Source organism: Vitis vinifera, chromosome 4 (genome assembly GCF_030704535.1).
Source record: "Vitis vinifera cultivar Pinot Noir 40024 chromosome 4, ASM3070453v1".
Classification (NCBI taxonomy): domain Eukaryota; kingdom Viridiplantae; phylum Streptophyta; class Magnoliopsida; order Vitales; family Vitaceae; genus Vitis; species Vitis vinifera.
The window spans coordinates 8919416-8943181 of record NC_081808.1 but is presented as its reverse complement, the minus strand read 5'-3'; the positions used below and the strand labels follow the sequence as shown (position 1 = coordinate 8943181).

At 32.9% G+C, this 23766-nt stretch overlaps 3 protein-coding genes across 6 annotated transcripts; 2 read left to right on the top strand and 1 right to left on the bottom strand.

Annotated features, from left to right (window-relative positions):
• Window positions 1-5460: 5460 nt before the first annotated feature.
• On the bottom strand, window positions 5461-6106 carry LOC100264064 (EG45-like domain containing protein). The gene is made up of 3 exons (XM_002271868.1): window positions 5977-6106; window positions 5600-5886; window positions 5461-5499 (listed from the first exon to the last, which is right to left on the bottom strand). Exons 1-3 carry the CDS (start codon window positions 6104-6106, stop codon window positions 5461-5463), a joined length of 456 nt encoding a protein of 151 aa, XP_002271904.1.
• A 6500-nt stretch (window positions 6107-12606) lies between these two features.
• Window positions 12607-13294, top strand: LOC100241781 (EG45-like domain containing protein). The gene is made up of 3 exons (XM_002271834.1): window positions 12607-12733; window positions 12821-13107; window positions 13193-13294. The coding sequence occupies exons 1-3, from the start codon at window positions 12607-12609 to the stop codon at window positions 13292-13294; spliced, it is 516 nt and encodes a 171-aa protein (XP_002271870.1).
• A 1128-nt stretch (window positions 13295-14422) lies between these two features.
• LOC100262399 (serine/arginine-rich splicing factor RSZ22) lies at window positions 14423-19919 on the top strand. Of its 4 annotated transcripts, none has more exons than XM_010650539.3 (7): window positions 14446-14591; window positions 14889-14962; window positions 15526-15628; window positions 17174-17262; window positions 18362-18578; window positions 18962-19075; window positions 19588-19919. In XM_010650539.3, exons 3-7 carry the CDS (start codon window positions 15540-15542, stop codon window positions 19622-19624), a joined length of 546 nt encoding a protein of 181 aa, XP_010648841.1. In that variant the 5' UTR covers window positions 14446-14591; window positions 14889-14962; window positions 15526-15539; the 3' UTR covers window positions 19625-19919. The 4 variants fall into 4 exon arrangements, with proteins under 4 accessions (XP_002272657.2, XP_010648841.1, XP_010648839.1 ...); XM_010650537.3 differs by having other exon boundaries at window positions 18959-19075; XM_002272621.5 differs by lacking the exon at window positions 14889-14962 and having other exon boundaries at window positions 14423-14591.
• Window positions 19920-23766: the final 3847 nt, after the last annotated feature.

The window sequence follows — 23766 nt, the reverse complement described above, 5'->3', positions numbered from 1 at the left end:
TAATAACTCCTAAAACCTGTCTGTCAAGAAGCACCCATTCCTCAGCCTTCATACTCTTAGGTTTTGTCCCCAAAAGAGGCAGATGCAATTTCCTCCCATAGAGATAATCTTCAATCTGCATCCTCCAATACGCAAAGTCTGTGCCATCGAACTTTTCTATTCTAGATGTCTTTCCTGCTTCCTCTGCCATTGCTCCCACTCAAACCTAACCCTAGGCTCTAATACCAGTTGTAGGGAATTAAACTGAATTCTCAACCTGTGAGAAACAAAAATGAGAGAAAACACACACCAAAGAAAAAAACAATCACACGCATAAGACAATATTTACATGGTTCGACAATTTGCCTACATCCACTGAGTTGCAGGGATATCACTATTATCAGGGAAGAATACAGAGTACAACCTCAGCAGTTACAATATTTTCTCTCTATATATAACACGGCAACCACACCACACTAAAAAACCCTAATTACAAAAGGTGGTTCCACAATGGGCTAAACGGGCCCAACAGGCCTCAATAAATCTCCCATTAAAAAGTCATGCAATATTATTCGAGTCGGGTCATCAAACCGGATCTAACAAAACTAGGCTCCACAAAGCTCAACAGGCCTCTCTAAGAATCAGCTACAAGGTTCAATTCCAGATGTTTCTGGGAACATGGTTTATCTTGAATATCTCGACCTTTCTTCAAATCAACTTGAAGGGGAGATTCCAAAATCCTTTGGCAGGGACCTTGGTATTCTTGATTTGTCTTTTAATCAATTACAAGGTTCGGTTCCAGATGCTTTTGGGAACATGACTTCTCTAGTCTATCTCTCTCTTCAAAGCACCTTGAAGGTGAGTGTCCTAAATCATTCAACAGCTTATGTAATTTAGGAGAATTAGATCTGAGCAGAAACAATCTCAATGGACTGTTTTTTGAGTTGGTTCATGACTTGACCTGCACAAATGTCACATTAGATTCCTTGGATTTATCTGAAAACCAATTTAGAGGGTCATTTCCTATTCTGACGGGATTTTGATCACTGCAAGAGTTGTTTGTAGGGAATAATCAATTACATGGAACTCTGCTATATGAAAAATAAGACTTTTGAGTTACCTTCTAAAATACCTAAGAATCTAGATTGTTTGTTTCACTATCAATTTTATAGCCTTAAGTCACGAATAGAAGTACTAATACGAGAACTATTCTTTTCTCACTATACAAGAACATTAATTTTCATTTTCATGAAGATAAAATAGGAAAAACTTCGAAAAATGATTTTTTGTTTTCTAAAAAAAATGTATTCTTTTTTATTTTAGAGAGAGGAGGAAAACATATTATCTCTCTTTCTAGTTTTCAAAGAGAGAGAGTTCTACTGAGAGAAATTAAAAAAAAAATTATTTTATTTTAATAGTGACGGTCCTAAATAGTATTAAAACTCCTAAAAATTATTCCTCTCATTTCTCCCATTTATTGAGTTGAGTTGTATGAACCCACTTGGACATCCAAACCCAGCTCCAACATAACACTCTCTGTAGTGGACAGCTAGCTCGACTTGAAGGTTGGCAAGTTGGGTCAAAAATTTCCTGCCTGGCTTCAAACTCAAAAGGATTTGTCCTTCCTTGACATCTCCAGCTCTGAAATTTCAGATTCCATCCCTGGTTGGTTTTGGAATTTCACTTCCACCTTCTATGAGCTAAATATCTCCAACAATCAGACACGGCCAAGGGGCACCTTGCCAAATCTACCATTAAACTCTGCAGAGTTCTGGAAAATAGATTTGAGTTCAAACCGATTCAAGGGTTCCATCCCGCTATTTCCTCCTAATACAACATGGTCGAATCTGTCCAACAATATGTTTTCAGGAACGGCTTCTTCATTATGTACTGCAGTCAGTGGTGGTTACTTGGCTTATCTTGATCTCTCAAACAACCTCTTATCAGGAGATCTTCCTAATTGTTTGGCATAGTGGAAGGAATATTTAGTAATTTTTAGTTTGGAAAACAATAACTTCTCCGGACATATTCCTGATTCTATTGGCTCCTTGCTGTCGATCCAAGTGTTACATCTGTGCAACTTCTTGATCTTGGAGAATTGCCTTTTACAATGAAGAATTGAACAAGTCTGAAACTTCTTGATCTGGAAAGAACCATGTTATCTGGAAAAGTACCAGAATGGCTGGGAAGTTCATCAAATTTGAAAATTCTAAATCTCCGTTCCAATATATTTGATGAAAGCATACCTCCAGAGCTATGTCAACTGAAGAAAATTCAAATATTAGACCTCTCCAACAATAATATGTCAGGTACAATACCAGGATGTCTCAACAATTTCACTGCTATGACTCAAAAGGGAAGTTTAGTTGTTGCTTATGACTATGAAATTCGTCTCTTTGGACTACATTACTGGCCCCAGCCCTATCTTGACAGTGCATTGATTCAATAGAAAGGAAGAGAAGCTGAGTACAAGAATACTCTTGGACTTGCCAAATGTATTGATCTTTCAAGCAACAAACTAACGGGGAAGATTCCAAGGGAAATAACTAATCTTTTGGAATTGGTTTCACTGATGAACTTATCAAGAAACTAATTTGAATGGTCCAATCCCTCCAACAATTGGTCAATTGAAATCATTAGATGTTCTTGATTTGTCTCAAAACCTGCTTTTTGGTGAAATTCCTACTAGTCTTTCTCAAATAAATCGTTTGAGTGCGTTGGACCCATCCAACAATAACTTGTTTGGTAAAATTCCATCAGACACTCATCTACAAAGTTTTAATGCTTCCACATACAAAAGAAATCCCAGGCTTTGTGGAGCACCCCTAGTGAAGAAGTAATCAAGAGATGAGGAGGAGATCCCACCATCACTTTCGAAGACGAAGTTCAAGAAGATGGAAATGATTTATGGTTTTATGTCAGCATTGCTCTTGGATTTATCGTAGGGTTTTGGGGAGTTTGTGGTACTTTACTGCTCAATAGATCATGCCGGTATATATGCGTTATTCCAGCTTTTGAGCAAAATAAAAGATTGGTTTTACATGACCACAACAATAAATATGGCTAGACTGCCCAGAAATCTCTGGAGCTAAATGGTAATAGTTCTTTCTCTTTTTTTAGTTTAGAGATGAGATATATTAACTTGTTTTTAGAGGTCAATGATCAAAAACTATAGCTAAGCACTTCATAATATTCTCCAAATCCGCATTTATTTGATTAACTAATATCCTTCTAGAAATTAATACAATGGCCATCTAAGAATCGCAAATGGAAAATCACATAATTAACAATATTAGATTAAATCTATTGCATAAAGTGTCATAGTAAAAGAACAGTATATTGGCTTGCATTTATTTTCCTTCATTAATGTTTAGCTTACTTTATTTCTCCCCAACTACCATACCAATATTTGAGGTCTCATTTTAAGCAACTTACTAAAGACTTCCTTGAAGAGATGTTTTCCAGTTGACAAATATTGTTTTAATTACCTTTGTATTGCAGGACTTCCGCTTGGTTTCCTTTCAATGATCAATAGCGAGTAGTTGGCATGTATTAAGCTTTGTCTAATAAGATTTTGTTCATATTATTAATATCATAGAAAGATATGATGGGGCATGTCAATAAGTGGCTTTTGAATCAGCTCATTCAAACAATTGGAAGGAATCATATATTTGAAAGACACTTGATATATTTGAGCTCACCTTTTATATGTCTAAGCGAACCATAAATTTATGCGGGCACATATGAGTAATGCAAAGTGCGAGTATACAAGGCTGTCCAAAGTGACACAAGTCCATTCAGGCAGACTTTGCAACACTTTGAGCAAACATACATAATTGAGTTGTGGACATGAATTAGCTTATTTTCTCAATTAGAGTTCATTGTAATTTGATGTTCAATTACAATAAAAATGTGTTGAAGAATCTCTTTAAGTATAAATAATTTGTTTTTTACTTATTGTTAGGTAGCAGTGATCCTAGAAAAGAGATCATTGTAAGAAAGAATCAAAACAAGAGAAGAAAGTCTTGAGCAAATGTGACGGCAATGTACTCTTATGTTTGAACATAGGGAAAGGGTGAGAAAGCCTTTTCTCTTATACAAAAAAGAGAGAGAAGAGGGGTGCATCTCATTGATTACTAGCAAAGCATTTCTGGATCCTTTTCTGGTGGATGTAACATCAAGCCCTATAAAATCTCTATGTTGTGAGTGTATTCTTTTCTTCTTGGTCATGTTTTTATGATTCTTATAGGTTTGTTTATTTGATCTTTCCGAGGTAAAATCCCCACAAAAATCCAACAAAGTTTGACATTAAAAATTTTACTAGGAAGAACGATTCTCAACGTCCAAAATGAACATATATATATATATATATATATATATATATATATATCACGCACGGCGATGCTAGCTCAACAAGGTGGTGCTTTGACGGGTGCATCAAAATCCTTGATAAAGTGCACGATGATATCACTTTAAATCTTGGTAATAAGGTATTGTGTGAAGTCCCATAGGAGACAATTGGAACTTTGATGTGGTTGAAATTGGAACATCTATACATGACAAAATCGTTGGAAAACATACTATATCTGAAGCAAAAACTTTACTCATTCAAGATATGGAGTTGTAAATCTATTGAAGACTACAATGACGACTTCAAGAAGATCATATTGCATCTTAAAAATGTTGAATTGAACATTGAAGATAAGGACTAAGAAATAATCCTCTTAAATTCACTATGTAAGTCATATAAGGACTTTGTGGATATCATGCAAGCTTACAGTACAGAGTATTATATATCTATCCATAGAAGAAGTGCAAGCAACTATAAATTCTAAGGAGTTGAAGAAGAAATAAGAGAACAGAGGAGGTGGCTTAGGTGAGGGGCTCACAAGGAGAAGGAAATTTTGTCAAAAAAATTCCAAGAAAACTTTGCTTGAGCTCGATGTCACATATCAAAAATTTTCTGGTTGACCCTTGTGAGTTTGTGCTTCCTCTAGTGCATGGGTCACCCCGTATATATATCTATTATACAAAGCTAAAATTGAAAATAGGCATCATGATTTGTTCATTGGATTTCTAGGTAAGCCGCCATTTTGAAGAACCTCTGATTCCAACACAGTTCTGAGATTTACTGTAACATGACAATTAATTTGGTTTGAAATGGGAATTCAAGCAGAATTGTTCAAATTGGACAAATTGGGTTCAGGCTACCTTTTTCAATGGCTATTTAATTAGCTAATTTTACTATTTTGTTCTTCAAATATGTATATGATGCTGATGTATTTTCGAAAAATAGGCATTCTAACAAGACGATCGCAAAATATTCTTCATTATGTTCTTGGTGACAGAACCATTGGATAAGTGAACCTTAAATTCTTATCAGGAAGAATATAAATGAATTTTTCTCTTCTGTGAGACAATTCATCTTAATAAAGAGTAGAACATCAGAGCCATTATCAATTCGGGATGCTTCCTCCAAAGCTATTTATTGTCTTCTCTTTTCCCTAATTCCTTCAGATCCTGCATATACCAATAAGAAATGTATTAACAGTAGGTAAAAGATATATAAACTAAGCCTCCAAAGGCCAAACAAATTGAGTATATATAATGACAAGAGTACACACTGTTGGTAAGAGATGTTGATAACTCCAGCATCAGTATCTGCAATAGATTCAAATGCCTCTTGTGACAAGTCAATGGTACCCCTACATGAGCCTGGGGGGCAATGGTCCACAATCTTCACCACCACTGAGCCACTTCCCAAGCATGGTTCTGGAGTTCCCTCGTTTGTTCCACTCAGGCAGGTCACTTGATACATCTGACCGCAAGCGCCACCATCGTTCCAAAACGTGTCACTGGCTGCTGCAATCATCACTCCGTCATCTTCAAACCCATAACAAGCAGAAGCTGCACATAGAGCCAAGAAAAGAATTAAGTACCTTGGAAGATAAAAAATAGGTTGTCATTTCACTTTCTTCTAGGCACAGTGAGGCTTACGTGTGTATGGAGGGGTGTAATATGTTGCAGTTCCTGAATCCTGAGCTGATGTCAGTGAATTAATGGAGCTCAAACTCAAGATGAATAATGCAGTGAGGGAGACAAAGGAGAAATGCAACTGCACTGCCATTGTTTGCAGGTTGTGTTGTTGGATGAGACGAAATAAAAGGGACCAAAAATGAAGATTATGTTTCTCTATAAGCACTTATAGCGGCTCTTTCACACGCAGTTATGCTTAAATAGCAAGAAGGGAATGGTTATTTATAGGAACTTGAGCAGCACTGCTTGGCAAATATTATATAGTACATATAGTTGAATACAATGTTAGTTGTGGCTCAATAGAGATATTCTTTGGAATATATTGACATGAATAATTCTTATATATGTATTTGCATGGGTCGGCCAAGCGACTGTATTTAGGAGGTTTACAATGTGAAGTAATTAGGAAGAGGGAGAGAGAGAGAGAGTGATCCTTCAACCAGATCTTTGAACAAATCCGGCCGGAGAGAGATATTTAATGCAGATCTTAGTTTAGCTATACGTTAAAGGTTGTACGACCTTAACAAGGTTAATTGGCCATATGCATTCGGCACATGGGATACAATATTACAATGCATGTCCTTATCAACTAAGCTAAAATCTCTCCTTTCGTGATGATTTTTAATTAATTGAGCTTCCAGGCTTACATGCAGCAGCTTATTATTGGCCAATTTTATGAGATTGATCTTTTAGGGTAAATATAATGCATTATTGATGGAGCAATAAAGAGATTAGGTGGCCGGAGAGGAGAGATATTACCCCCTAGATGTAGGGCAAAAGAGAAGGAAGAAAGCAGGAGGTGGAGTACGCAAGAAAAAAAGAACACGATTAGTGGACTTTTCATATTTGTTCTTAAAAGATAATAAGAGTTTGAAGAATAGGGTTATGGGATGACAATACTTTCAATTATTTGCATCGCCTTTAATTATCTTAAACCCCTAGAAGATTTAGTTGGAGCAAACCTAGAAAAGAATATTTAATACAAAAACATGCAATTTTCTAAAACACAGACTATGGTTTTATAGGTTTAAGCACAATTGGAAATCACAAACCGGTTAAAAAATGAGTGTCATGGTGAAAAGTAAATTAAGGAAATAAGTAAAATAAGAAAGTAATTATGGGAGAGAAAACATAAGTAATCAAGTAGTACCATCACTATAGTTGGTACCACTTGATTGTGCAGGTTGCACCAATTGAGAGACATCCCCAATTAAGAAATATCCCACTTCATATTCCTATTTCTTAGTTTGAATCAATAAATTAAGAAACACGGAATCATCTAATCCTAAACCAACATTGGGGAAGAAGTTCAATCAATGCTGATCATTATCAATTTAGTAGCATTACTCAAGGAATTGTGTAAGAAGGCTTCTTTAATATGGGTCATGTTGCATTAGTCCAATAGATCACCACTCTGGTTGTATTTGGTGCATGCATCAATGGGTATTGACATGTAAACCAACAAACACATCATATACTCTCTTTAGCTATGAAGTGTAAGCTGATTAATACCATAGGGGTTTGCTATGAAGTCTTATCGAGAGACTATAGTTAAAATATTGTAAAAGCAAATATCTAGCACTACACACCAAGGAGATTTCCCCTTGACAGTGTCAACTAGTGTAGTGCGCGGTCTAATCAATGTTGAATAGTACTATTCTCAGTATAGTTTTCCCAATTAATTCAATAAACCGATTCACATTAATCATCAAATCATATTAAAACACTACTACAAAAATAATATATGATGTCACTATTTATGGTGTCGTATTTAAAATAATGACACCATTGAACTTAAAATTTATAAAGGTGACGCATCATATAAAAAATCTTCAATTAGGATAGTTAGATGATGCTAATTTCAGATTTACGGTGTCATTTTTTGGAAGTGACACCATATGAAATAAAAAGTTTTAAATTTTATAACTTAATAGGCCCTTTTTAAAAATAGTGAGTAGGAACAATTTATGAAAAGTCCATTGTTTCCATATATACATTAACTAATATAAAAGATCTTATTGCTTAACTCTAACCATCGTTTTCTTCTCCTTCTTCTCACAACCATGGTCGGCACACCCATAATTGATATTCTTTGCTTCGTAAAATCCTTGGTAAGTCAAAATCTCTTATCTACCATCTTCATTTTTTTTATTAATGCAAAAAACTGTTAGTATAATTGTTTTATATCTCTTGATTTAATATATCTATGATGTGGGTTTTGTAAATGGTGTTTTTTATCGAGTTCCAGGGAAGTAAAAACTAGGTTTAACATTCTAACATATTTTTTTGTTTCATTGCTAATAAGCCCCAAAACAAATGAAAACAAGAAAAATGAATTATTTTTAAAAATTTTGTCTAATTGAGAATGAGAGATACACTAGTTTGTAGTAATTTTTCGCATGAAATAGTATTTTATTGAAGACTTGACTATATTTGATACTTTTTTCCACCGTGCTAGGAGCTTTTTGGTGAAGTCTAACAATAGAGATTGACATCTACTACAAGATGATACTCAATTAATCCAAAAGCACTTAAGTTATTTAGGGTTTTCTTCGGTTAACCTAAGAAAACATTCCCACTTTCTTTGTATTGAGTCACCTAAATAGAATAGAATATTGGGTATCAGAGTCGTAAAGGGTATTATAAATATGACTTTTTTTTTTTAGAGTCACCTACATGGAATGAATTATTGGTAGGTGAACAAAATATTGGGGTGATTGTAATAGTTGAATTAGTAAATGGAAGATAAGTGTATGTTGCTTTGTTTAATCTATAAAAACAATCATTTTAGTAGTTGAAATTTACATGCTTTGTTGTTTTATAAAAACAATAATTTAAGTATTTGAAATTTTAAAATGTGAATGAAATGCCTGAAAATATGTTTTGAAAAATAGGATAGTAATAAATGGAAAATAACTCATTTCCTAAAAATATTTTGATAAATTAAAATAATATGTGGTTAAAATATATTTTTGTGAAGTATTTAAAAATGAATCAAAATATTAATAATTGTTATTTTGTTTGAAAATAATTTAGGAATATAAAATAATATTGGGGATAATTTTTGAGTTTAAATTGGGTTATAAATGGTTAATTTTTTTAGGATTGTCCTTTTTGAAAATAATCCAATGATAATTTTTTTAAATAAGAATGTTGAAAATAATTTTAAAAATAAAATTTTGTTGGCAATGATTTTTCTAAAAGTATTTTAGGCATAAATGGAAATTTCTTGTATGAAAATATGAAAATAAGAGAATTTATATATATATATATATATATATATATATATATATATATCTATATATATATAATAGACATAAAAATAGACTTCTTTGATATTTAATAAACAAGTGAATTTTTCTCTAAAAAAAGAATAAAATAAGAATTTCTCTATATAATAAAATAATTTATATATGAGATAGTTTTCAATAAGAAAGTTTTGAAAATAAATTTGGGATAAAATATTTTTTAGTAAGTTTTGTTTAGATAATTCAAGAATAAAGTGGTTTATTAACTTTTCTTAAAAAATAACATTCTTCTTTCTTTTTTGAATTGATCAATTTTTTTAGAAATAAAATTGTTAGATTCTATTTTTTGTAAATGTTTAAGAAATTCTAAAAAATTCTTTAAAAATGAAATGACCTTTTTACCACATTCTTGTAATAAATAATTGTTTTTTTTTATACATATTGTAAAGTAAAAAAAAAAGTCTTTGTTTAGTTAACCTAAGAAGACATTCCTATTTTTCTTTGTGTTGAGAGTCACCTAAATGGAATAAAATATTCAATATCATAGGAGAGTAAAAAGTATTGTAGAAATGATTTTGTTGAGAGAGTTATCTAAATGGAATGAGATATTGGTAGGTGAATAAAATATTATGGTGATTGTAATAGTTGACTTAGTGAGTGGAGGAGAAGTGTATGCTTCTTTGTTTATTCTATAAAAACAATAATTTTAGTAGTTGAAAACGTGTATGAAATGACTGAAAATATTTTTTGAAAAATAAGAAAATAATAAATGGATAATAGCTCATTTCCTAAAAATCTTTTGATAAATTAAAATAACTTGTAGTTAAAATATATTCTTATGAAAGTATTTAAAAATGAACCAATATATTAATAATTGTTATTTTGTTTAAAAATAATTTAATAGTAAAAAAATAATACTGAGTTCAAATATGACTACTTTGTTATGAGATTCATTAAAGAAATAATTGTTGATTTTACAGTTATTGCATAAAAGGTTTTACTCGTTTAATGAATTGTACATAATTTCATACTTTCAATTATTGTGATATTAATGTTATTCTCATTTGATTTCAGTTTCATGACAAATAAAACATATTCTCAAGTAGAATTTGATGAAATTAGAGAAAAATAGATTACTTTTGTGTTATAACTAATCATGAATCATATTGATGTATTGTGATCATTCATGGTAAGTCCATTAGTTGTTATATGATTGAATTTTCCATTGATATTGTATAACATTACTTATTTTTTACGAACTATTTTTATACCAAAATGAGAAAAAGGAAAAAGAAAAAGAAAACATTAGTACTTAGATTTGTTTATTGTTTATAACATCACATTTTTATTTTTAATAAGAACTCTAAAACTCATTAAACTATGAAATGCAGGTATACACTCTTGGGAGGACAATATGAAGAATAAAAAGAAAGGAGAAAGAGGCAACAAGATTTAGGTTTTTAGATATGACTCTTATGTCATACATTATAGGACATAAATGTTACTTTATTTGAAATTGAGAATTTTGGGTTTTTGGATGCAACTCTTGTGTCATTTTATGGTTAGCCGGTTTTATGCATATGAAATGCAAGTATACATGAATGTTGGGAAGCTTAACATTTCTAAATCATGTTTTAATGTGTATTCACTTTTCTTTTTTAGTTTTGGTGGGTTTGATGTGTTTGATGTACTATCATTTTGTGAACATTTGATATACAAATATTATTGGATGATGTAATATGTTACAAATTAATTCATAAGCATTGTGAAAATATAAGTTAAATGTAATATGATTATTATATTTATGGACAATTTACACAGGTTAGTCTTATTTATTAATAAGCATTACAAAAATCTACAAACTAATCAACAAAAAACAACCATATCTTCCATAATAATTTACAATGATGTGACACCATAAATTAAAGGTGATACATTTAACGTGACACCATAACTCAAAGATGATGCATTTAATATGACACCTTATATATCTCATACAACTCTATATCAAATTAAGCATCACTAAAAATATATGGTGTCTCTTCTGAATGTGTCACCATTTATCTGCTTTGGTGTCGCTTCCAAATACGTCACCAATTGATACCCTCTATGGTGTCAGTGGATAAGGTGACGCTATGTTGTAGTGACACCCTATGTTTATAGTGACTTATTATAAATGTCACCATATATCTTTTTCCTTGTAGTAAAATCTCATGTTTTTCTTAATTTACTATTTGTGGATGCATGATTTTGATTAACAAAAACTTATGGTTATAGAAATTGAAATTACAATTAAGATTTGATAGAACTTCAATTCATCTCAAGCAATTTTACTAAGATGGTGTTTGTTTTTTTGGCTTTTTACTGAAAACCATTTAGTTTTAGAATTTAAGTTGTTTATTTTTTTACTTTTTCATGACTTATTATAAACTTTTTACTAAATAGAAAAAGCCAAAATATGTGACTTTTTCTAAATAGAAAAACTAACACAATGGTTTTTTTTTTACTTTTTAATACTTAATAAAAATAAAATACTACAAAAACAAACAACCTAATATTTAATACTATTAAGTATTAAGGTTCTATTTAGAATTAAGTAAAAAAACAAACGCCACCTAAGACTTGAATCATTAATGACAATAAATTCAACTTGCGTTACCAAAACAAAGTTTGTTTAGCTGGGAAAGTGTGACCTGTTCAGGAATCTGATAAAATTTGGGTCCTATAATTAACTGAAGCAATCAAATTTTCCAAAATGAAACTGAAATTTTTTGGCAATTGTTCTAATTCCTTGGAGTTAGAAATTAAAAATAAATTAGCAACTTAAGAACTATCCTTTGAATTTATCAACTCAATTAATAAATCATCACAAAGCTGAGATTTTAGCTTAACAGATAGGAGTAGGACCATTGTAATAGTGTATATATCCAATGTGCAGGACAAGAAAATGCCGGCCTCGTAAAGGTCATACAATTTATAACATATGGCTCAACAAAGATCTGCATCCAATATCTCTTTCTGGATTTATGCAAACATCTGGTTGAAGGATCTCTCTCTCCAGATTTCCTAAATACTGCTTGCTTGGCCGACCCATGCAATAATATAAGAATCGTTTATGTGAATATATTCCATGGAGATATTCTCTCTTGAGACATGACTAACATTGTATTCCACTATATTTACTATGTGATATTTTCCAAGAAGTACTGGTTCAGTCCCTATAAATAAGCATTCCCTTTGTGCTATTTAAGCACAGCAGCATAAGAAAGAGCTACCATATAGAAGTATAAGCGCTTATTGAAAAGCATACGTAGTTATCATTATTTTTGGTTCCTGTTGCTTCATGGCAATCAAGTTGCATTCCTCCTTGGTCTCTCTCACTGCATTATTAATCTTGAGTTTGAGCTCCATTTCACTGACTTCAGCTCAGGATTCAGGAACTGCAACATATTACACTCCTCCATACACCCGTAAGCATTAATGTATCTAGCTAGAAGAAGATGAAGTTGTGTATGTTCTATTAATTTTTAATTTTTTTTCTTCAATCTGATATGCAGCGTCAGCTTGTTATGGGTTCGAAGATGATGGAGTGATGATTGCAGCAGCCAGTGATGTGTTTTGGAACGATGGTGGGGCTTGTGGTCAGATGTATCAAGTGACTTGCCTGAGCGGAACAAACGAGGGAACTCCAGAACCATGCTTGGGAAGTGGCTCAGCGGTTGTGAAGATTGTGGACCATTGCCCCCCAGGCTCATGTAGGGGCACCATTGATTTGTCACAAAAGGCATTTGAATCCATTGCCGATACTAATGCCGGAGTTATCAACATCTCTTACCAACAGTCTGTTCTCTTCATCTTATATATACTCAATTCGTTTGGCCTTTGGAGGCTTTTTTTTTTTTACTTACTGTTCTCTTTGATACATGCAGAATCTGAAGAATGGGAAAGAGACAAGATTTCATGTAGCTTTGAAGAAAACATGGCGAATTAATGATTGCTCTGGTCTTCAATTCTTTATGAAGTTGAATTAATCGTCTCTTTCATTTCATTGTCTCTGAATGTAACTCTTAGCAGTATATCCATTGCAGAATAAATGGATATTTAATCCTCCCTTGGACTCTTGATATTTCTAAGTTGATCATGATTGAAAATTATCAAAGGAGATGATAAGTGATTATAAGGTGATAGATTGTCTTATATTGATCGATCAAATTTTAATCTTTTATTTTTTAATTGAAAATTAAAGCTGAAGCTTAAGAATACCAATTTTTATGATTTAAAACTTTGAATTGAAAAAAAAAAAAAATCATTCAAAATAGGTCTAATTCAATATATTTCATCCATAGTATCATATTTTATCATTTTTTTTCTGATAAAACTCAAATTTCTTTTTATATAGATTCAAGAAGTCAAGATTGAGTTTAGTGTGAACTCTAAGTATGCTTTGAAAAAGGAAAGAGAGAGGTTGAGTTTTGATCGACTCACTTTAAGTCTCTTAAGGCATAGCTAAAGTTCAAAGTTTAGTATAAGTGGTCCAAGAGGATATTGAAGGTGTTGGGTTGGTGGATATTTTTGATCGTTAGTAGGCTCGTGATTTTGGTGGTAGTATTTCCTTACCTTTATCAATTTTTTTTTTCATTTATTTATCTAAGCTCATAAAATTTTCATTGATATAATATATTAGTTAATTGAGGAAATGTGTTAAAATTGGATCATTTAATATTTGGAATACTATGAAATAATTTCTAACTTGGTCTTAATGTTAATTAATTTGAAAAAAATGTGTTTTTGAGTAGGTAAAATGTCTTGTATAACATTAAGACCAAGTTAGAAATTATTTCATAAAAAAAAAAAAATAATAATCCTAATAACCAAATAATAAAAATTCTATACCCCATTCCCATGTCTACTCTCCCTCATTTAATTTTTTAAAGTTAATTGTATAAAAGTAGATATAATTTACCAAGAAATTAATTTTTTTATATATACTTTATTTTATAGGAAGTGAACTTATCATTCTTATTTTGTGTGTTGAAGAAGGAAAAAATAAAATAAAATAAAATAAAATGTATATTTTATTAATTGGCCATCCAGGAACCCAATCTCGTCCCCACAGGTGTGATGGTTTTAGGCCTGAAATCCCATAAAAACTCCAAAATTTGGGGTACTTTTGATATAAGGCTAAATTGTAGGGCCTGAGTGGTTTTTCCTCCCTCTATATATTTCCATCTCCACAGACCTCTTGCCCTAACTACGGGCGATCCAAACAGAGGCGAGAAAGCGAGAGAACAGTGAGAAAGTTTTTAGGGTTTCAGCTAAACCCTTCAGGTTCGTCTCCTTCTCTCTAAAGCTCTTTCTGTCGCTAAACCGCTTTTTCTCTCTGCCCTATTGGGTTCAGATTCTTTTTTTATTGCTTGCGTTGATTTTTTTATTTATTTTTCCCTCTTTTATGCCTTTGTTGATTTTCAGTTTTTCTTGCCTAGTATTTTATTGATTTTGTCTTGTTATCTATTTTTTCTAGATATGATTTCGTTTAATATGTTTGAAATTATGAGAAATTTCCTATGCGGAAATTAGGGATTTGTTCAAATTCAAAATTTTCCCTTGTTCTGTTTGTTTTGACAGTAAATAGTTCCTAGGGCTCCTTTGGATCCGGAGAGGAAAGCTCTGGAAACGGGTTGAAGAAGGAAACTCTTTTGGTAATTTACCATGCTTTCATTCCTTCCCCCTTTCTTGTTGAGATCCAAATGGAGTTTCTGGGAGAGAATCTTTTCATGTCTATCTTCTTTTGGTAATTTACATGGGGTAGAATTAAAATCTTTGATCTTGTGCTATATTTTTCGGCCTCCAGAGGGTATTATCATGCTAGAGTTCAAGATCTGTTTGTTTGGATTTTATTCTTATCATATAGTTTATGATGAAAGATTTGGATAATTTATCATCTGTTCTTAGGTAGGCCTTGGAGAAAAGATTTGGATATTTAATTGCTCACCCTTTATCTCTTTTGGGTTTGCACATACTCGAGCGTTATTGTGTAAGTCAATCTATTATGGGCTACACAGGGACTATGTGCACCTCGTTTTCTTGATATCATTTGGATATTTGTTTCTTAAAGGATACACGTCATAGGTTGAACAGTGCTTTATTTCTATTAAACTTTAATTGAATTGATTCTTTAGCTTTGCGATGATTTTTGCTTACATTATGTTTTGATTTGGATTAAAAATGAACTTGTTTAATTTCTGTTGGATGTGATTGACAGGAATATTTGAAACAATGTCTCGTGTCTATGTGGGAAATTTGGATCCACGAGTTACTGAGCGAGAACTTGAAGATGAGTTTCGTGTTTTTGGAGTTATAAGGAGGTATAACAATTTTGAAATCTTCCTTTAAAATATTTGATTAACTAGCATTCAGTTACTTCTCAGATTTCTGTTTGCTGTTTAGATGCTTTTCTCAGTTACTTCTCAGATTTTTGTTTGCTGTTTAGATGCTTATCTCTTAATACATTCCATTTTGATGCTAGTTCTGGGATGGTTTTTTACTTCTATGCATGCAACATAATGACTGGAGTTTGCATCTGAGAAAGTTGAGCTTTGTTTGTTTTTCCCTTTTTTCCTCTTTAGAAGTTTTAAAAATCAGAGCACGGGGAAAATGTATTCCCCATCTTCCTGTATGTTGTGAGACTTTCTTGTTTAGTTATACCAGTAACATAATAATGGTCCAACTAATGAAAATGTTTGTTGTGCTGGAATTATCTTGACATGTTATTATTGCCTTTACAACTAGGACTTTGGTGCCTCCTTGGCAGTTCCAAACCCCTTAAAAAGTTATTAATATACATCCTTCTTTGGTAGCTTAGGATCTTTTTAAAGGTAAACACTTAATATACTGTTTTATTGCTTAGCAGGAAGAGACGGGCAGAAGCTACATTTGGCATTAGTTTTGTCTTTTTTAAAATGGAAGTCTAAAATTTCTTGTATGAAGAAGAAATAGAGGGGAAAAGACTGAAATCATAGATAAGAAGGGATAAGGTCAAACGAGAACAAGGACACAGGCATTTGCAAATTCAGAATTTCTTTGGAGTTAGCTTTCCATCTTCCACAGGGTGATTGTCACTTGAATAAGCCACTGAATTTTTTTCTATCTGCACATTTGTGCAAGAAGGCTCAAATTGACCCATGATCCCTCCTAGATCTTATATGTGCAATATTTTGACCCTTTGGATTCAAAATTGGATTCATTAGATAGAGTGTATTGCACTTCTAATGTGAAATATGATGCTGGTGCTGGTACTTAAGGTCTGAGCATAAATATGTCAGACTGGCTTGACACATGGATCCCAGAGGACAATTTTGGGAATTAGTTTTAAGTTACAAGAATAGTGATAGAACCAATAGAAGTTCTGATATTTTTTAAGAAGCATACATGAATGAGCTGGAACCAAGACATGTCATCATAGGAAGACTTTTAGGTTCCAAATTGTGCAGGATTTGACTTGTAGCATCATAATCGTATTATGAAACTATTTGTCTATGGCAGTGATATCATTTCCCACTTTCCTTACCGCCTTTGGTGCTGGGAGGGGCAATCATTGTATTCAATGATGCATATGGTTGAGATGTGTTAACATGTCCAATACATGGCTTGAATCCTTGTTTATAAAGTTTTACAGTTACATGATTTACTACTACATTTTTGCTTGGTTTCTCCACTTTACTTAACACCTCTGGTGCTACCCCTGGAAGGGGCAATCATTGTATAGAATGATGCCAGTTGTTTAAATATGTCTCACTTGTCCAATAAATGATTAAGTTTTTGTTTAAGGTTTGGAGTAACACCATTGAGTCCATTATGCAGGCAATTTTTATTTCAGAATTTCTTAATTTTCTGAAATGTTTTATGTGCAGTGTCTGGGTTGCACGCAGACCACCAGGCTATGCTTTTATCGACTTTGATGACCGTAGAGATGCACAAGATGCAATTCGTGAATTAGATGGTATGTATTAAAGATTTTCTTGTAATGGTGTTTATTGTTCTTGAATTTTCTCTATGCTTGAACCTCATGCCAACAACCATTTCATCTCCTTTCTCTAATTTCTGGACAAGTTTGTCTTCCTCTTCACCTCAATAATTATTATTAATTTTCATTGCTATTCAGGGTAAGAAAGAATATTCTGTTCTGTGTTGGGTTTTGGGGATTTTTGGGTTTCATGTTGTTGTGTTTAGATCGTGTTGATGGTTTTGTTTGTATGATGAGAGGGATGCTAGATAATGACCAGGTACACCAGGTCCAACGTAATGGGTTATATCCCATTGGTCATTGCACTGTGTGAAGAAATATCTGAGTAGAAGAAATTTATCTCTTTCTGAGTTCATCAACTAAGTTCAAACATAATTTAGTTTTTCTATTGGCATAATTATGTTGTTAATTGAACTCACTTTATGGGACATCTCGGCATCTCACACAAAAGCCCCCCAAAATACAGAAGAAAAGAGATCAGTGCAAGGGGCACGTGATTCCTTAAAACTACAAGATGCATATCTAGATTGGTAGTTATTATTATTATTAATTTTTTATAAGCAAAAGAGCAATAGATTAAAGAGCCAAAAAAAGCTACATAAAGTACACAGGAAGTATACTAGAAAACCCTCCCCTTATTGACAGCCTAACCAATCGATAAAACCAATCATAGACAAGGACTCAACCCCTAGATCCCCTTTGGTCCATTCTAAGAAGTTACATAGAAAAGAGAACTATAGCTCTTGATCTGATAGCTAGATTGGTTGTTCTTATTATGTTTGGAACTGAACATGTATTGAAGGATCATGTTGCTGGTTTAGGTGAAGCATTGCATTATATCATTGTTATTGGTGAGTGTAAGAGATGCATGGTTATATTTTTCTTTCAAAGAAATAAAATCTTCAACATGTTTTATTTCTAGCTGTATGGTGGGGCCTATTTTTTTACATGGTTTCAGGTTTTAACAATTAGTGGCTGGTATTTTTACCCTAGAGCTGTCTTACTTGTGTACCATATCTAAACCTTTCCTTTTGAATATGTTTTTTTTTTTTTTTTTTTTTAAATTTTGGAACAGGTAAAAATGGCTGGAGAGTTGAGCTTTCTCATAACTCTAGAGGTGGGGGTGGTGGTGGTCGTGGAGGAGGTCGTGGTCGATCTGGTGGTTCTGATTTGAAATGCTACGAGTGTGGTGAACCTGGTCATTTTGCCCGTGAATGCCGTTTGCGTGGTGGTTCTGGAAGACGTCGCAGTCGCAGCCCTAGGTACCGCAGGAGCCCAAGTTATGGTCGTAGGTGAGATGGTTTGAGGAACATGTTCTATTTTTATCAGTTCTATTATTGTGGTTTATTGGACTGGTTGCCAGCCTTTTTTTCCAACCCCCCACTTCCACCTTGTTGGGAGGTGGAAGGGAGATTATTTTTGTGGATAGAGGTTTTGTTCAGAGAAAAATTCACATTCACTTCCTTTCTCTGAACCTCAAGACTGAGCTGTGCAAGTGCTTAGTGATTAATGGCTTCTACTCCAGGGATTCGTGTTCACTCTTGGCAATTTTAAGTTTTGAGTCAGCTTGCTCTAAAAGTTATGGGAACTTGGCAAACATGAGGATTTCTGCAATCTTTAACTTCATTAAACTTGTGTACTTGTGATCTAATGCGTCTTGATGCTCTAAAAGCAGGAGTTACAGTCCCCGCGGGCGATCCCCAAGACGCCGCAGTTTGTCTCCTCGTGGGCGCAGCTATAGCAGGTCACCAGGATATCGTGGACGTGAGGAATTGCCATATGCCAATGGGTGAAGTTCCTAAAACTTTGGTTTTATTTTGCATCTTTTTACTAATTTTTTAGTTTATATAACAATTAGGGAAAAAGTTCTTTTTGGAAGATTATCAGGCTTTTGTTGACAAATAATCTTATTAGCAGTGAATGGGCTGTGAAATGAGATCACTTATAATTGATTTCCTTCTTCATGTTGGTGAAGGTTTGGTTTGGACCATGCTTGTCCAGCATAATTACTGAGATATTCTTTTGAATTCTTTGACATTCAAATTTCAACGTCCAGCTGTATCTGCTTTGATTTGTATGTTTTGTTAGAGGGACATGGAAGATTGACTGGCATGTAGCAGCTCTTTGCTTACACTACAAGGCACTCATCAATCGGTCATGTTTCCCTCAATTACACATTCAAGCACATGCATGTGCATACAATGATGTGTTATCCAATCTGGGACTAAAACAGTTGATTTATTACTGTCATACCCTGAACACCTCTAATATTTGCCTTTTTTTGGTGGAATTTTGTTGCAGAAATGGTCTTAGAGAGCGACGCAGAAGCAGAAGCTGAGTTTTGCAAGCTCGGTGACTTGACTATTGAGGGGAATACTGGGCATTTAAGTGTGTTAGTTTGGTTGGCTTCATTACAACTATGTTTAATTCGGGCGTCGCCCTCAGCCTCGACTCTTGGATTTGGATAAGTTTCTACCTTTCTTGATTATTAAGTTCGTTATCTTTTTCTTTAATCAACACTAGTTTCTTTTTATAAGCCTTAAGCTTTTAAGGATTTTTAAGGTCAATTTCTATAAATCTAGTGAAGTTAAAACCAAATATGAAGAACAATGCTAAAGATTTATGCTTTTCTCTGTGTTGAGGTTGTCTTCTCTCCACGGTTCTGCATCATTGGTTTTGTGCATCTACTACTACTACTACACTCTCTCCCCTATGGTTGGCGATCTTCGCTGCCCTGCTTTTGGGATCTTCAATTTTTGAATTGATTGTGGGTCCCTCTCTCTCTGCCAAAGCTACATGATCACTAGATGCTTCTTCTGTATGTGAATGAATGAGAATCTTCAGCTGTGATGCGCCCGCCCTCCTCCAAATTCTTCTTTTATATAAACCTAAAAGGGGGTGGTGGAAGAGCTGCTTCAAACACTTCAGGCAGGTATTTAATCTGTTTTCAAGGAGTTGGGTGTCGGTGGGGTCTTTAGAAACGGATATAATGGCAGGATTATACACCAACTCTTATGAAAGAAAATACGGCTACTCTTTTTCTAATTGTTATATCTGGTTACAGAGATGACAGGAAAATAAATTAAAACCCATGTGGGAGTCTTTCAACATGTTTTTTGAGGGGGCCTTACTTGACCAATGATAATTATTTTAGAGCTCCGACATCCAGTTGGCCCTCTTAGATGGAGAGAGCTTCAATGATGGGTTCAGGTTTCAGGTCCCGACAAAGCTGCGAGTGCCTTGGTTTGGTTTCGTTTGATTTATGATTGTCGTCCATGTCCTTGGTTTAAAATGATGCTGCAAAACCAGCAGCTCTTAGGTACGATTCTGGTGTTGTTCGGGTTCTCTCGCCGGAAGGTATTCTTCTCCTTGGGCAACACCATGACCATTTTTAATTGATCTCTACGTCCATTGGTCTCTCCACACTTTGCGACGCTTATTTAAACCGTCATTTTCTCTGCCAAACACAAATAGACTCCGGCATTCAAAGATTTTTAGTCGTGGCTACCCCCGTTAACGGAATGGTTTGGTAGCAGCCCCATGCAACAAGCACCTCTGCTATTATGAGTTTTTGCTAGTGTAAAATCAATTTAAGTTTCCGATTCCTGTCTGTTTGATTTCTGTGTTGAAAAAAATAATAAACGTTATTATTTTTTATTATCATACCCCAACATAATCTTATCATCTTTAATCATTTTTTTCTCTCTCAATAGGGTAGGATTCCATATTGTTAGCCTTTGCAACAGTTTTGATAGAATTAATTCGTGAGTTCAAATTCTTTTAGAAAAGAAAAATGTCTCAAAGCATGGGTTTTCTTTTCGACCTTTTTTTTTCTCTCTTCCTGCTTAAATCAGGGACGTGATATGAATCGAAGAAACGACATAAGGGAGAGTGAGCATAAAATAAGTTTTCTTTCAACTAAAAGTATTCAGTTAAATCGGAAACACAAGGCTTGAATGTTCAGTTAAATGGAGACTGTATTATTGATTTTGTATATGCGTGCGATTCTATTCAGGTGGTGATTGCCAATTATACCATCATTCATATTCTTATTAAAAGGGAAAAACCGGCATGGAAAATGGTACACATTAGAGAGAGAGAGTAACAAAATTTGGGTAGATTAATAGGAATTGTATTTTGGATATGGTGGGTGGTGGTGGTGGTGGGGGTGGTGGTGGTAGTCAAGCTTAAAATCATGTGTTTCACCAAAGCGTTGGTGATGATATTAATAAGTGGAAATGAAGTGGGGGAAGCATGAATAATAAAGTAGAGCAACAAATGGGATGGTCGGGGCATCTGACTCAGCTTCCACATTTTTTCTCTCTGAATCCACAACAACTTGTTTAATAACTCACGTATAACATGTTTTTTTACATGCGTAGTTTTATTTTTGAAAAATAAAGGGAAATTATTTTTTTCATCAATCATGCACAAACATTTTTAATATATAGTGTGAATGAAAATTTTTATATCGGAAGACAAAGTTTCATGGTATTTTGTAATATGTTGTTTTTGGGTGTGAGGCCCAACTTCAAATTTTGATAACTTAGCTAACAGTCTCATTTTTATAAAAGGTAATGACACTTGTAGATATCAATCTAAGAATCGCTTTCAACCCTTTGAAAATCAGTCTTAAAATTAATTCAAAATATAAAATAAAATAAAATAATAATTTATTTTAGTAGTTTGGAAAAGCATCACTAAATTCATCCCAACATAGACCCACTTCATTCAAGAGTTGCCAAGAGAATGGTAGTGCCCAATCCCCATTGTCTCATCTGTTTGGTGTGGATAGACTTTAACATAGTAGTTTGGGACTTGGGATTCATTGAATATGCTCTCCTATTTTACAATGCCACACATTTCTTTAAATATTCACCTTATCCATACTTCACTAATATTTTTTAATACCTTAATTTTTTTTAAATAAAAAAAATAAAAATATATCCAAACGATGCTTTAGTATTTGAATATAAACTAAAAACAAATGCTTTAAGAGTATTTACTTTTAAACACTTCTACCTTTTCTTAAGGCTCTAAATATGCTTTCTTTAAGAGAACTTTTGTTGCTTTTAATACTTGCAGACTTGTTTTACCATGAACAAAAGCCATACGCCATATGCTTCCCCATTTAACTTTAATTTAAAAATAAATAAATAAAAATTGTGACAATAATTGAAAGGGAAATATTTTAATTTTTGACCCACTTGGTTGGTTCACTTCTTTTGTAATTTGATTGAAAAATAAAAAGTGAAAATAGTGAATAAATTTGTGAAGCATGAGTGTAGACCACATGATACATGCCCTAGTTGGAATATTTTGGGCATGGGGAGGTGTCTCATTCATGGAGTAAAAAAGTGGTAGATGTGATCCACCCACACACCTTCATGCCATTAACTCGCTCCTTATATCATATGCTTTAAGTAAGAGGTGTCACTTTTCATGCACCTCACTCTGCCCCATTACCAGTGTCACAGGTGGCCAACTTATTATTATTATTATTTCAATTATTCATTTTTAATTGTTAATGAAAATGCGATATCTTGTTTTTTGTGGAAGTACTTTTTAGTTTTATACGACACCTTTTCACAAGATATTTAGAGTCGGGATATTTTAAATAATTTTTTCGTATTTTTTAATCTACAAAATAATTTGAATAACAGTTTTCTATTTTTTAGAGTAAAAAATTAGTAAAAATATGCCTAATAATAAAAAAATTATTTTTTGTTTTTTTTTAAGAATAAAAAATATAATGTTTTTAGATAATATTTTTTAATTATTTTTTATTATTTTCACTTATTTTTCTAAGAATTATTTTAAAAAATAATTATATAAAATGATTAAAAATAAAACATTAAACATAAAAATTATTTTTAAAAACATTTAAAAATTTGAAACAGACTTATAATTATTTTATAGAACATCAAATAACCGTTTTCAAAAACTATTTTCAAAAACATTTTTCAAATACACTCTTAAATTTTTATTTTCAGTTTCTTTTTATGTTTTTGAGATTACTCAATGAGCCTAGGGACGACAACATTCGGGGTGAGTTACCATATTTGAATCATGTTCTAATCATACGGACAATAATATCCGAAATCTCATTTATTCCTAATCTGCTTAAATTTTAGATTTACTCCTAATTTGTTTAAATTTTTTCAAATCAATCTTATTAGAGATGGTACGACCAGACGAGATGGAATGGATAGTTAGAAAAATTTTAATGAAAAATATGCTAAAATTTTTTAATAAACTTAAATTTATTTTTTATTTTCTTCTATTTTTTTTCCCTTCTTTTCCTTTTTCCCACTTCAGTTTCTTTCTATCCAAACAGGCTCAAGTGGATTAAGAAGAATATTCTGACTCCTGAGTGAAGATTTTGTTTGATTTAGTAGATATTTGTGGGCTGGCATTATATCAATGTGCACTTTGTTGCCTGACTTTGTTGGAAATAGAATTTTTCAAATATATATATAG